Here is a 15,857-nt window from a genome sequence, read left to right as displayed (position 1 = left end):
ATATCATGTTTCATTCATTTTAACCAACTTAACCACGATCACTTTAACATTTTGGAAGTTATCCAAGGTCTTAACTGGGGATTGTCTTCAATTACATAACAGGACTTAGTTTAATTTTAAAACATTAAATCTTTTTACTATTAATATCGCATTTTATGTGATTAAATCGAATTTAAAAAAAAACAAAAATAAACGCGAACTGTTCCAGACAGTTAAGTATATTTTTTAACCAATTTTTTATTGCCGTATATACACAATTCTTATATCTCCAGCTGCGTAGGAGACTAACATGTACAGTGAGTTAAATAAAAATGCTATATATTCCACTTTTTAAAACAAAAAATACTGTTTTTTTTAGTAATTTTTCACCAAATAATGCCACGATTTTTTCACCATGCTTGAAGACTCTGCGCTGTGTGGAGTTGCTGGACTTGAGGTTGCACGTTACCATATCCTCCGTTAGTTTGTTGCATACCTGTTCCGTATGTAGAAACGGGTGTGTAACCTGCTGTAGGTGCACCTTGCGGTACGTAACCTCCTCCGACGTTATAAGCGGGTGCAGAAGCGCTATAAGAAGGTGGACACGGTTTCCCGTCTCTAACTAAAACAGGCACAGCTACTCGTCTCGGCGAGTGAATATTAGCTGCAGTTAACTCTAAAGTTTTGTCTTGCCTTTGTCTTTTGCATTTGTAACGGCGATTCTGAAACCAAATTTTTACTTGGGTGGATGTAAGTTTCAACATATTTGCCAGTTGATCTCTTTCTGGTGCCGAAAGATAACGTTGCTGCTTAAATCGTCTTTCTAATTCGTATACCTGAGCTTGTGAAAACAAGACACGAGGTTTTCTCCTTGTTCTCTGTCGAGTTTGACCCGAATCTGATCGACAACTTGTAGAATTGATACTGTTATTGCGAGGTTGCGATACAGAAAGTTGGCAAGTCGTTTCTGTAAAAGATAAAAATAAAATTTTAAAATTTGTAATAAATTATGCATATTTTAAATTTTTGTATATATTCATACAACAAAAATTTCCAAAAGAATTACTTTTTCTTTGTAATTATATAGGATACGTGTGCTTTATATGATGTATTATGCGTGCAGTAAGAACTAAGGAAGCAAAATTGCTTAACACCTCAAAAAAAAAAAAAAAAAAAAAAAAAATGTAAAAAAATGTAAAAATGATTTTATTTCGAAAATATCTAATAAATTTTATAACAGAGAATTATAAAATAATAGCGAAATAAAGTTAGTTTGAATGAATAAGAAAAATTATTAAAAATTATTCTCTGCTTAAAAGAAAGGATAGGCCTATGAAGAAATCTTTATAGCATAAACTTAGAAAAAAAATAAAAATCTACATAAAAATTCTTTCTGAAATTATTGGAAATTACTCAAAAATTTGCATTTAAAATCCTTATAAACAAAACGAAATATAATTTAATCATATATAAAAAGAAGGATTTATAGTTTCAAATTAATTAAAATTTTTATATAACTTAAAAATATTTATATTTGTCTTAATTAGGATAGTTTAATACACAGAATGTAGCAAATTCCATAAAGGAGTGAACCCGGATCTTCTTACGCAACAGTCTTCTGCAAAAAAGAAAATCTACCAGATTGATTTGTTTAATAATGCACACACGAAACAACTTTCTAAATTCGTATTCATTTACTATAAAAAATCAGTAAGTTTTTGAAAATAATCTTAATAAGCAATTTTTTTTAAAAGTCTCACTCTACACTCAATTACAGTACTTTGGAATTTAATCATTTACAATCCTATTAATTATATTTATCAACGAATAAATATTATATAATTTATTGAATCAAACAAATAGAATATTTCTGAAGCAATTCATCGCTAAATTGATAAATTGATTTTTATTTTAAATAATTAAATGACGATTTTCAATAAAACTCAATTTAGTAGGCCTAACAAGAAAGAAAAAAATATATTTTGCAAAAAAGAATTATTTTAAAATAAATTTGTTATTAAATATCAGTCATATTTAATGATGAATTATAAATTTCTTTATCAAATTCACAAAATAGAAGATTAAAAGAGAGCTGCTTCTAATTTGAATAGGATAAGCGTTGCTGTATCAGAACATTTGAATAGAATTTTGCTAGTTAATTACTAGTGATGATTTTGATTAAATAATTTAGCTTCATTTTATTAAAACCTTTTATTAATTCAAATGATAAGTTAGTTTAAGTAAGCCTTTCACAATGGCCTGAATTTAACGTCTAAACATATCGTAAGAAAGAATAAAGAAATGATGAATCGATTATTCATTAAAATTATTACAAAGTGGAATATTTTTCCTCGTTTATGCTTATATATAGCTTAAATATACATATTATTTTTAAGCAATTTTATATCATTACTTCACGCTTTCCTATAGAAACCTCCCGAATTCGTTCATATATTCAACAGAATCTTACAAAATCTGTAATTCTGTTTAAGACAAACTATCAAATTAATTTGTTTAAAAATAACTACGTTAAAAAATAGAAAAATCTTTATTTAAAGATAGTCTTATGAATGAATATAAATTGAAATTTACGGACTTTGATCAAGGAAAAGAGGTTTCATTCATTCTAAAATAATTTATTGCTAGATAAATACCTCAGGGATTATATTGTAACAACATCGCGCTCAGATATAAAATAATGAAAGTAGTTTTAACTTTCTATTAATGATTTTCAAATAAACATTTTTGCAAAATTGAACAAATTGAATTTTGTAGTCTTGCGAAACTCGAGTTTTCGTCAAGTTTGTCAAATAAAATGTTTTTCTAAAAAGCTAAAAATGAATATTAACATTTGTTAAATAAACAATTATATTTTTAAAATACAAAACGTATTAAAAATAAATTTCAAATTATCAAAAGAAGCTGAAATGAAACGAGAAGAGTTAATGTAGATAGAATTTTTTAAATTTTATGTCTAAAACATGAATAAATAGAACTATTCTCCCCTAAAATATATAAATATATATTAGAATTTTTAATTAAATCAAGAAAGAATAGCTTTGTGAATAATCGATATACTTGATTACAACTAATAAACGTCGAAACAGGAATAAATACAGAAAATATTTTAAGTTAAATTCAATATTAAGAAGTAAGATTTTCGAGATACAAAATTACGAAATTCTCTCAAAAAATGCTATTTTTATATATATATATAAAGCGTGTTTCTTCAGTCTTTACAATACGGTAGGCTTTATGCACCTGTAACTGGTATGATAATTTTTTTAGTTTGCAGTAGTTTTATACTTTTCTTAAGACTAATAATGAAAAACATATCATTAATCACAAGTGATAACAAGGATACATCTTTTAAATGTAAAAATGTGGCGAAATATTTATAAATGAATATACTATACCATGTATGCTATGGCCATCCCAATACAAAAATGTAAAATTAAGTTTTTTGTATTGCCAAAATAATGAGCCGTATTCAAAATAAATTAAGTAAATAACAAATTTACACATTTAATAACAACATAATTACGTTTTAAATCAGTTATAAACCACGAAATTCTATGCATTTGCGAATGAATTGATCAATTTAGGTTACAAGCCTACTTAATTTACGATGTTTAGCACTTATTTTAAATATATAGGCCTATATATATATTTCCTTCTATATGCCTATATTTTATCATTTACACAAATGTTTCTACTAATAAAATCTAAATTTAGTTTACTCATTTTTGTAACTTACACTTTTAATGTTATAAAATATTAATACTTTTGTGATTTTAATTCGTTTCAAAATGCACCCTGATTGTTTAAAAGCAATTTAAGGAAAATATAACAAAAAGCCTATAAAGTGTTCTTAATCCTTAAATATATAAATTTCTAAAAATTCATATTATACAATAGATATAAGTTTAACTATTGGCATCTACACAGGACATTAAAAAATATAAATTCAATTAAATTTATCCATAAATTATGCTTTTCTTATTGTTAAAGATCTGTTTATTTATCTCTTTATAGCCTTTAACTATGCAAATATTTAGGTTTTTATCTATATTTTAAAAAATTAACCTTTTACATAATTTTTAAAAATATGCTGTTAAAGGCGATTATAAAAAGAAGAAAATTTCCATATTTTTGACAATATAAAAAGAATTATTCATTTGAAAGATAACATTTCAAATGAATAAAATTCCCGTTAAAATTGTTTAATTTATATAATCAAGATAGCATTATAAGTAACGTTGTCTTTTTTCTCCTTAACTTATAGTTTTCCCTTTTAGAAATGATAAAGCTGAATTAGCATATTTATATGTAACATAAACTTCGAACGATTATTTATTCAATGTCTTGTAAAAGCAATAACAAATAAATAATTTAACTTCGTTTTTTAAAATACATAAATGTATATTAAAGCTACAATGTTTAATGCTTAACTCAGTCTGTTCAATTTTAATTATTGATAGAATTTTCGTATCTCACAAAGTATGGAATAAAAGTCTTGTGTTACGTTTCTTTAGACAAGTAGAACTTTAGTTAATTTATCTTTTTTTAATTTTAATTTACAAAAATTTTATTAATATAAATAATTTTATTATTTCTGAGTGAAGATTTGAATGATAGAGTTAAAAGATTTTAAAGAAAAAATGCAAACTTATAAAAAATTGCAAGAAATTCCATACTTGCAAATGCCTTTGTTCATAAAAGGAAATTGATATTTAGTTTAAAACACTTCAGAAGTTTCTAAAAAACTAAAAGAATTATGAATAAATACTCAATAATTCAATAATTATTTTATTTAGCACGCTTTAAAAATTCTAATAGAAATTTTTAAATTTTAAATGTAAGAGAATTGCGTATATTCATAAATATTAAATAAAATTTGATATAGTATTTAAGCTATTCAAGAGTTTCTTCTGAAGATTTTATCCGTAGAACTTGATATTTTTTTAAATTCAAATGTCAAAATGAGAACGACGTCAACTCTTTTCATTGAGTTGTCGTTGAAAGACGAATTCCTTAAATTAAAAATGGAGAAATAAATTCTAAAAATTTTAATTTAAACACCATAGTTAAGGTTATTCTCTTCATAAGAATTCTATAAAGATTTACTTTCTGTAGGCCTGAAAATCAACATTTTTCAATGAATTAGTATATCTAACGTCATATTCATATATACTGTATATAAAATTAAAAGGGTTGGATGTATTAAAAATATTTTGATTATCTAAAAAATATATTAAAATTAGGCTATATTATAATATAAAATTAAAATTAAAATTTTATTTTATTCATAATACTTTTCCTCACAAAATATTTTAGACAATTCGAGTTTATATTTACGCATATCCAAATATAATGAAATTCAATCTTAAATAAAACTTTGAATTTTAAAATATTATAAGTATTTATTACGTATTAATTTTATATTAAATGGAAATTATGCTATAGCCATTTAATTCTTTTTTAAAATAATAATTGTATATATTTTTTGATTTTTTTTAAATCAGTTCCAAATGAAAATAATAAGATAAAACCAAATGATAGCAAGGCTTTTGCAAAACAGTCTGAGATACTCGACTCGAAACATTGACGATTAATCACAAGTAGCCTATCAAGAGTCGAAACGTGTGTCGACCTTTAACCTCTATCGACAAATATCAAATATTGACTTAGCTTCTAATTCAGACTTGGAGTCATGACCATCTTAAGTGGGAATAGATCCTCTCACAGTCTCACTTAAGACGAGCGTGACTACGAGTCTAAATTGGTTGGGATTGTCATCTAGGCCTCGCCTATTGAAAGGCCTCGTGCTTCCTTCACGAAATATATCATGAGAATATTATTGATTTTTCTAGATGATGTTGCCCAAAATAAAAATTCTTTAAACCTTAAAGTTGCATAATAATTAAAATAAAAATATTTATCAAAATGAGAACTAATACATCAAAAATTGCTTGAGAACTATTAGAAATGTCTTATTTTGATTTTAATTAAGTTATTTAACAATGAATTTTCTGCAAAATATTTTTTTAAACAAACCTAATTTAATAAAATTTATGTCTATTTAAAAATAAATCATAATTTTTAAAATATTGACTTGTTTTCACTATAAAATATTACTTATAAAGCTACCTTCCTTACATAAAATCGAAAATTTAGCATCATATTTATTGATTTAGTATTTCTTGTATATAATATCAAAAAAAATTAAATAGATTATTAGATTTTTCTGCTTTTAAAAGAAGTAATCGAAAATTAAGACTAAAAACAGAAAATAAACAGATTTTTCTTACAGGTCTATTATCGAAAACTAAATTTTAATAGATCCTATTTAAATGTTATAGAATTTGTACCGTAGACAATACATTTTTGTTGTAATTTTTTTATTAAATTATAAAAAAACGTAAATTATAATACAATATTACGTTTTAGTAGTTAGACACGATATAAATTTTATTGCTATAATAATTAAAGTAATAGAATTCATAACGTATAATATATTTCATTTGAATTTAAACTGAAATAAAATTTTAAAATATTCTAATAAGCAATTTACATTATACAGATTTTAAATCATAGTTTTTTATATTAGTGCTAATTTAAAGCCATACAAGAATACAGTTTGAATCATATACCGTGCCGTAAAGTGTTAGTTATCTTCTACCATGAAAATCTGAATTTAAATTCGTTCAGGACTCCCATTATATATCATTTCAAGCAATACAGATCAAGCCATCATTACTGGAAAACTTTTAACCACATGTAATTATGGCTGGCCATATAGACTAAAATATGCTAGTGTTTCGCGTTAATTAATCCATGTGATAATATGTGCATTTTTCATGCAAATCTTTTACATTTTTATAGTAAATTTCGCAAACAATGTTGTAAGTTTTGTTCTTTAATAAACCGTATTCTCGGACGGCAATCAGCAAGATTCAATCGACTTAAAAGTAACAATTTTCAGCTACAAATTTAGCATTTTAAGAATAAATATTTAAATTTTGTTTATATAACAAGCTAATGCACTCGTGTAATTTTTAGTAAAAGATAATGTTTAGTTGATTATAATATTAAAATGTATATTGTTAATTAATGGCAAATAGTATCACATTCTATATGATATTTGAAAAATTAAAAAAAACAAAAAAAAATGGAAGTATCCTTGCAAATTTTTTTTATTAAACATTTATTTTCTGAGATTTTTAATCTTAACATTAAATTCGAATGAAAGACTTAGAAGAATAAAAATATTGCTTCAAATTAAAGATGTTTAGGACAATTTTATCGTTTTTGTAATTTCCTTAAAAGGAATCCATCGAATAAATTAACACGCTAATTAGTAAAATAAATAAATATTTTATAAAGTATAATTATTCTCCTATCTTAATCTTCGATATAAGTAATAAATATTTTTAAATTCAACACATTAGAATCATTTAAATCATTCTTATCAAATGCATTAAAATGAAGTATAATTTTATTTAAAATGAATTATTTCGTTAATTTTAGTGATTTATTTTTTAGGTTATACGATTTTAAGTTTTTACATTGTAAATGATACCTGTCATTTTAAGATTAACGAGATTTTTAACTTCTTACAATCAATTTGAAGTCTTTTTAAGCCTTTAATATTAAATATTTTCAAGGATTTTCTTACTGACTTTGCGAACATGAAAAATACTATAAACTTATATTTAAAGCGTGATAAATAAGTATAAATTATACAAAAATGTTGCTTATAACTTAATGTAGTATTTTACATTGGATATAAGTTACGAAAGATATTACAGGTAGAACTGTCCATATTGAAAATATTGTAAAATAATGAAACAAGAATACTTCCAAGAATAATTGAAACATCTTAGAGAGAACTTTTGTTTTAAATCAAGAATTTAAAGATATTTTCTTAGATATATTTAACTAGAAATAATATAATTCAATCTTGATAGTTATTGTATATAGTTTAAAATTGGATCTAAGTTTACATACGTTCATTATCTATTAACCTATATAACTTAATAAATATTGTTTCTATGTACATGTTCACGCATTTTAAGATTGTGAAACTTGTTGAAAATTTATTTTAGGATTCCAAAATATGTCACTAAAAAGTTTTGAATGAAAAAAAATCTATACCACTAAAACTATACCGCTATTTACAAGAAATTTTTAAAATCTTCACCAGGAGAATTATGAAAAATCTAAGAAATTATGACTAACTTTATAATCTAATGAAGAAATTCGTGCATTTGAAATTACATTTTTTCGTAGTTTAATAAATTTTTTGTATGAGTTCAGTCAACTCATAACTTTTCCCTCTCGATTATTTTCCTCGAACGAATTTTAAAATAAGTATTTTAATTATTTGATCTAGTAATGTAACTTAAATTTGTTACCTAAAACTAAATCTAATTTTTTACTCAAAGTTTTGTAAGGCTACATGATTTTTTAATGGTAAATTCCATGCATCGTCGGATCGTGCAACACTCGATGGGTCAATTATAGAAAATAAAATTTGGAAAACTCTAAACTGCATAAGAGTTATAACAGTTTAGATTTGAATCTTCCAAGATAATCCGATTTAAAATTAATATTTATATTTTATAAAAATTGAATTGAATCTAAATTACTTAAATTTATAGGACATTTTACATTTTATTTTCTGTAACTGTTCTTATCTACTTACAGAATGTTTAAAACTCAGTTTACTTCTCTTTTCGACTTATTTTTATTATAACATCATTTATATTGACTACTAAATTTTTATTTTTATATTAATATTATTCATGAATGTACAGTAAGATAATTATCATATATTTGCAGGTATTTAAATTACTTTCATACTTTAATATTCATATAAAGCTGACAATTCAAGTAGGCCTGAAGGAAAAATTAGGATTTGTCAACGATATAATAGTGCAGGTCTGAGAGTAAAAACTTGATTTAAAGTTATATAAAATTAAAACATAGTTTAATCTAATTATAAAATATATTTAATAAACTTTATTTCTGCTGTTAAATCATAAGGTTGTTTACAACTGTAAAAGCGTAATACAAATAAAGAACTTTAATTTTACAAAGAAATTAAAGTTTAAATTGTTTTCAACTGATTACTCGTTTATCCTAAAACAAAATAAAAATCATTTTATATTTGTTTCTACATAAACCTTAATTTAAATTCTTAAATAAAGATATTAATTTAAGAATATGAGTTATTTAAATAATAAATTTCTATAAAGTATACATTCTAAAATATTTATCCAAAACAAGTAGAACAGAAAAAATGGCTGAAGCTTGATATTAGATCGATTATTTCAATCCTATGAACGAATTTATAAAATATTTGGTTTGTTATCCAGAAATGTGGGTTCTAATACCATAGGACAAAATGTATATTCTTTCTTTTTTAGATGGCTTCGTGTTATAATTTAATTATAAGAACATGTTTAATTTTAACATTTAAATAAGTTTACTGATATTTTATAACAAGTACTATTTAAAAATCTTTCCTTGGGCTATTAATAATAAATATTATATGTAATACATTGTTAACTTATTCATTATAATTATCAATTTGCCTATAGTCGTAATTTACGTATAAAATCGTGTTTTTATATCAAAATTGATTCTATTCCTACAAGCCTAAATTATCTTAATAATGACTTATATCATAGTTAAAAGGTTTATATTATATTTTAGACACGAATGAAGAATTATGATATTCATAAAAATAAATAAAAATAGTCACTATTATTGATCATTTTTATTATTTTTTAATCAAATACAATCTTTGGCTCATTTATTTTTGTAAATAGTCTAAATACCTATTACAATACACAACTTTAATTTTTAAGATCATAAAGTTATTGTTATTAGATTAAATTTATTTTAATGATTCTATTTTTTTAAATTATTCTATTCTCAGATTTAATTAGATTAAACAAACTAAAAAATTTATTTATTTTTCAAGTTTTTAAAGAAACTTTTTCTTATTTTATATTCGTAAACCGAAAGCATATTTTTTTCGGCCTAAGAAAATCTAATTTAAATCGTATTATTTTTTACAATAAATAAATAAATTTAATCTAAAATATTAGCAAAATAGTTCGTTTATTTCCGTTTAAAATAGCAAAAATAAATGAGCTTAAGATTAAGTTTTTATGAATATAAACAGAGTCGTGTGTCCATATATAAATTTATGATAGATCTAAATAAAAAGCTAATTGTATTTTACAATTAAATTAATTTTTAGAATGAAACATGGGCTTATTTGCAAGATTATTTAAGAAATATTTAGATATATAAGCGATAAATTTAATTCACTTTCTACAAAACTAAAAATCTTTTATTCAAACTTCTCCTAAATTTATAAAAATTACAGTTCAATATACCAAAAATAAAATAATATGAAATTATTTTGAATATACTTATATCAATATATTTATGTTCTTTACAATGTATAATTTCACAATAATAAAAAGAATATAGCCTATTTAGAATTAGCTTAAACATGTTATAAAGTCTAATATTCCCTCTTTCCTAAAGGATCAACAAATTATTTGTAAATAAAATTGAAAGTAATTAGGCCTATATAATTTATAAAACTAATTGATATTTAAAAAGACCTAAATTTATTTTTAAATTTCGAATAAAGTTTAGTATAACTTATATTTTAAAGCTACAAATTATAATTTTACATGAAACTCAAAGTTCTCTTCCTGAATAGCCTATGAGGTATTACACATATAATTTATTTTATTAAGATTATTAAGCTGCAAGATTAAATAGTAGTTCCATATTTAATAATAACTGTATAATATTTAAGTATACAATACAGTATTTATTCTTCTTCCACTTATACTCTCAATATTAACATATTTTTTAAGTAATGGACATAAATCTTAATTTTTTTCGATTATTTATAATTATATTTTATGCAAGATCGAAAATTTACAGATTTAATACGGAAAATTTTTATAACAAATACATAAATTGAGTCGAAAATATATACTTGATAAAGAATACATAAATAAGTTTACAAAATTTATACATATTATAAAAATTTTAATATACTTCTTTTATTATGAGACCTACAAAAAGGAGATTTATAATGCATTTATATACATAAATATATACCTTAATAGAAATATATTTAACTGTTAAATTCTATAGGCCAATTATAATTTTTGTAATGTTATAGCGAGAAACGTTTAAAAGTATTCCTGTATGATCTATTTTTATTAAGTATAATGAACAACATTGAATAGAGTGTTAATAGCAAGCAGAAAGAAAAACTAACTTAGTTTTTTTTTCAACAAAGGAAAAAAAACCCATTTAGCAACGTCAATCATTTTATGAAATTACCTTTAAATGTAGTTTAATAAACATCAAGATTGCTTGAAATGTTCCCTTTAGTTTATTTTTACAGCATTCAAGTTCGGTCATAACTTCTTTATGGGGATAAAGAAACAAAGATTACCTTACTTTCAAGCTTGGAAAAACGTTTACCGATACATAAACGTCTCTATGAATTTATTTTATAACTTTTCATTTCCGTTAAAAAGTTAAAATAAATAAATATTTTAGTACACAATAATTTAACTCGGATTATATTAACATTTGAATTGCTTCATTAAGTAAAATTTAGGCGAAATATTCTTTATTCCAAAACTGTAATTTTTTTTATATAAAAAGCATTAATATAAACTACTATTTTGACTCCTTCAAATTATATATTTAAAATTAAATTACGTGAAAATAATGTGCAATTGAATGAGTAATTAGTTTAAGCTTTATAGTATTTTTTACAAAGCAGTATTCATGTTAATGAGTTAATGAGCTGAAAGAGTATTTATGCATACTACAAATAGAAAATCCAATGTCATAACACTCATTTGATAGCTTCTATATTAATCTGTGAGTTTAAAAGAAGCTAAATATTACATATAAACTTCAATCAAATTCCCTTTCATAATAAAAAAAAGCTGAAATTTTTATAGCCTGATTCAACAATAAATTTTATTGATCTTTATTAAATTGATCGTTTTAATTTAACTTCGTAGATGGTTATGACGGTAATTTTTACAGAAATTTAAATAATCAATATAACATAAAATACTCAAATTAATTTTTTTAAAACTTTACAAGCATTTTTTAATATATCACAAGAATTAATCTTAAAATTTAGCCTAATTTAAACATAACAGATATGAAATAAGTATTAGATATAATTTTTCCAAGGAAATATTCTAAATTAAGGCTATTATGGTTATTATTAAAGGATGGAAAAGTATTAATTATTAAAAAAAATATTCTAGTCGATCCTTCATTACATAGTTCTGATAGCACAAAATTACTTATATAGTTCCAATCTTTCTATTAAGAAAGCGCAGTTAAAGCAGAGTGAATCACTTTGTCCCACAGATCATATAATAAGGTGACACATGATCCTGTCATGTCTTGGCCAACTAAACCGTCAATAAAATCGCTGACTACCACTTGAACCACGAGTGGATGCGTCTTATAAAGGGTACATCCGTCCTACTGTATTTTTCAATATTTTGCTTTTTTTTTACATCTAATTTGGATTCTTATTATAACCCTTTTTTATTTTTTGGTATCATCATAAAATTGCTTATTATAATAATATTTTCTAGATCAAAAATATTGGGGATTCTGATCATTTTGGAACTTATTTCAAAGCATTTTTTTAAAAGTTTGTTCCAAAAATTCATGTCTATTAAAGTATAGAAATTCTAGGCCTCATACAGTTATAGGCCAATGTTATTTTACGTTTAATGATGCTTAATATAGACACAATTTTAACTGATACAGAACTATATAATAATATTTAGCAAATAATTAAGCAAAACTTATTATAAAAGAGACAATTTACTTATTTTTTACATTATTAGATCTAATACATGGTAATTTCGACGTAAAAAATTATATTTTACACTTATTTAAAGACATACAATAAATAATTCAATTCAAAAATTCAAAAACCTACATTAAAAAACATAACTAAAATTTACTAATTACAAATGGCAATAATTTTAAGTAGAGAAAACTATAAGAGCTGGCACACGTTACTTCTTAAGTATTTCACTTCACAATTATTCGAAATAGATGAAGACATCTATAGTTACATTTTAATTGAAGTAAACAGTCGGAGGGGATAAAAGACAGAACCCTTGTGTGTACTACAGAGCATGAGTCCCTGCGGATCGTAAACTATGAATTTCGAACAGTTTCTTCTTTGTAAAACCTAACAAAATATACAAGTTCCTTTCAAGTGGATTTCTGTTTGTTTCTGCACCGTTTCATTCCGTCTAATACAAAGCATAAAATACTACAGACTTATTTTTTATTATTTTTTTCAAAAGCTCCCTTGTGCTATTCTTTATATCGTTCTTTTAAAAATATAGACTACTGCCTACTCACAATTGAATTTTTTTTAGTAATTTAAATTATTTAAAATTAAATTTTTATATTAGTTTTCATATGGATCAGTAAATCGAGGACAGAATGAAACAAACTCTTAGAATGGTCACGCTTTAGTAGTATAAACTCTAATCTATGAATAGCCTATCATTTTTCATCTAAAAAACTTTTATCTGAAATTAAAATTCTTAAGATAAGGCTTGTAAATGTGTGAAGAAATCGTAACTTAAGCGGATAATTTATTAATTTTAACGATTTTGTTTCAGTTTGTTTAAAATTAAAGGCTCCATAAAAAGTGAAAGTGTCGGGAAAGTAAGAAAAAAGTGTTACTCTTGGTTTCAATTTCAAAATATATATATTTTTTTATTCCTAAAAAACTAAACTATTGAACGACTAGTCAACTTAGAAATTTGTATTATGTAAATAAAATGTGTATGTATTTTAAATTAGGCCTATAAGAGAAGATAAAATGAATAAATGTTAGAAATAAATTAAATAAAAGAAACGTCGGAAGATCAAATAATAATTTCAACAATATATTAAAAAATATCAATTAAATTAAAAGTACATTTTCATCACTTTAAGTAGAACTACTCAGACAAGATCATCATCGTTTACCTTTTAACAAAAACTCATTACGTCAACATTTAAGGCCCACTCGGCTTTAACCTTTCGCCTCTTAATTGTAGACTCGTGCTGAGATTATACGAGTGATTTCTTTTTTCGGATCTACTCGCGACCCTCTTTCTGGTTTTGAGAGCTCTCGACTAAGTGGATTGTGCTTTACTTACTTTTCTCATTGACTGCTGTCTCTGCTTGATGTTGGATGGACGAGTTTGGAAGTGAGTAAGCAGGAGCAGGTTCGACGGTACTTCCGTAATATTGGTTGTCTCTCGAAGCACCATTACCAGGAAAAGGTGGACACAAATGGGATAAACTCTGGACGTGAGGTGATGTCAAAGGTGGTGCAGTCGGAGGTTGAGGAGGTGGAAGCTGTCCACACTGAAGAGTGGTGGAATAGCCCTGAGAAACGAAGTCCCTAAATGGTGTAGTAGGTGACGTAGAGGTAAGTAAACCTAATCCGTCCGTTTCATCAAAAAGCACTTTCTCCAGGTTTTGAGCCTGTAGGAGAAAGGCCTGGGGATCGAATCCTCCTTGATCTGACAGGTTGAGAATGTCTTTAACTGAAAAAGGGGTACTAGAAGAACCCGAAGTGGTGGGACTAGCCAACATGGCCTCCAGCGAGGAGTATGCGCGCCTTACGTCTCGGTTGGACTAGCCATCCGTTGTCTATGAGGTCGACAGTGTGATAACAATTATACCACGCCTCTCACATCACTCTGGTCGGCCGCCAACAAATAAGACACTTTCTGTAATATGATATGAAACTGTTGTTTCTAGTACGTCTCGGAGGAAGCGCGTAAATCAAAATGCTCCCTTTATTCTAAAGCTCATTGGTTGAGACTTCCTGACGTCAACTGTGGATTTGTCGACTTTACTAATTCCGCTTCGGTTATTAATTGACGTTATGAACATACATCGTATTCAGTTATACAAAACTTAAACTTATAAAGCGCATTCTGAGCTAGAAAAAAATCAATTTTTTTTAATCTTAGGAACGACAAAGATCTAGACTTTTCGAATCGAAATTAAAATCTACTTTGACTATTGTTTGTAATAATTTATCTTACAATTTGTCAAGGTTATATGTTATATAATGATTTTTTACATAGAATTCTTTTCGTGTTTCGAAATGCTATGTAAACAGATTTATATTACAACAAATGAAAAGATTCTGCAAAGCATATTTTAACTTAATAATTTTTATATCATTTACTTACGATCAGACTTTCTTCGGAATTACACAAATTTCAACAATTTTGATGAAAATTTCGTTTACTAACCTCCAAAACAATAAAAACTTACACAAACTTGTATTTAGTTTACGAAAACTACACTCATACCACCTTAATTAATGTTAGAAAATGTTTTTAAAAAGTAAAAAAAAAAATTATATTACGTTTTATTTAAATTTTAAACGTTATCAAGAAATTCCTATTAAACTTAGAATAATATTGACTAATAGGTTTTAAAAAAAGCCACGTATTAACCAGACATTTGTACAGTTTACAAATCGATAGAAGATCTAAGACCTGTAATAAATCCGACAAGCTATTAAAATTTTTTCTATCTGTCTAAATTAAAAATTTATAGTCTTAGTAACTTTATAAAATCATTTGAAGTTTGATATTCGGGTCTGTTTTATGAAAAAACATAAAAGTTTGAATGACAGTCAAAGGAAATTAGTTCATACGATATTTTTATACATTAAATAATCTTATTTAACGAATCATTATTTAATAATAATACTAAATATAGATATAATTTGAGGCCTAAGAAATATTAACTGTCTG

General features: G+C 24.6%; 1 protein-coding gene across 1 annotated transcript; it reads right to left on the bottom strand.

The window, feature by feature from the left end:
* Window positions 1-219: 219 nt before the first annotated feature.
* LOC136982284 (homeobox protein Nkx-2.5-like) lies at window positions 220-14,783 on the bottom strand. Its single transcript, XM_067278767.1, has 2 exons — window positions 14,235-14,783; window positions 220-946 (listed from the first exon to the last, which is right to left on the bottom strand). Exons 1-2 carry the CDS (start codon window positions 14,674-14,676, stop codon window positions 390-392), a joined length of 999 nt encoding a protein of 332 aa, XP_067134868.1. The 5' UTR covers window positions 14,677-14,783; the 3' UTR covers window positions 220-389.
* Window positions 14,784-15,857: the final 1,074 nt, after the last annotated feature.

The sequence above is a fragment of the Centruroides vittatus genome, unplaced genomic scaffold (genome assembly GCF_030686945.1).
Source record: "Centruroides vittatus isolate TY-2023 unplaced genomic scaffold, ASM3068694v2 contig_1168, whole genome shotgun sequence".
Taxonomy (NCBI): domain Eukaryota; kingdom Metazoa; phylum Arthropoda; class Arachnida; order Scorpiones; family Buthidae; genus Centruroides; species Centruroides vittatus.
Note: the sequence above shows the minus strand (reverse complement) of the source record. Positions and strands in the feature narration are given on the sequence as shown.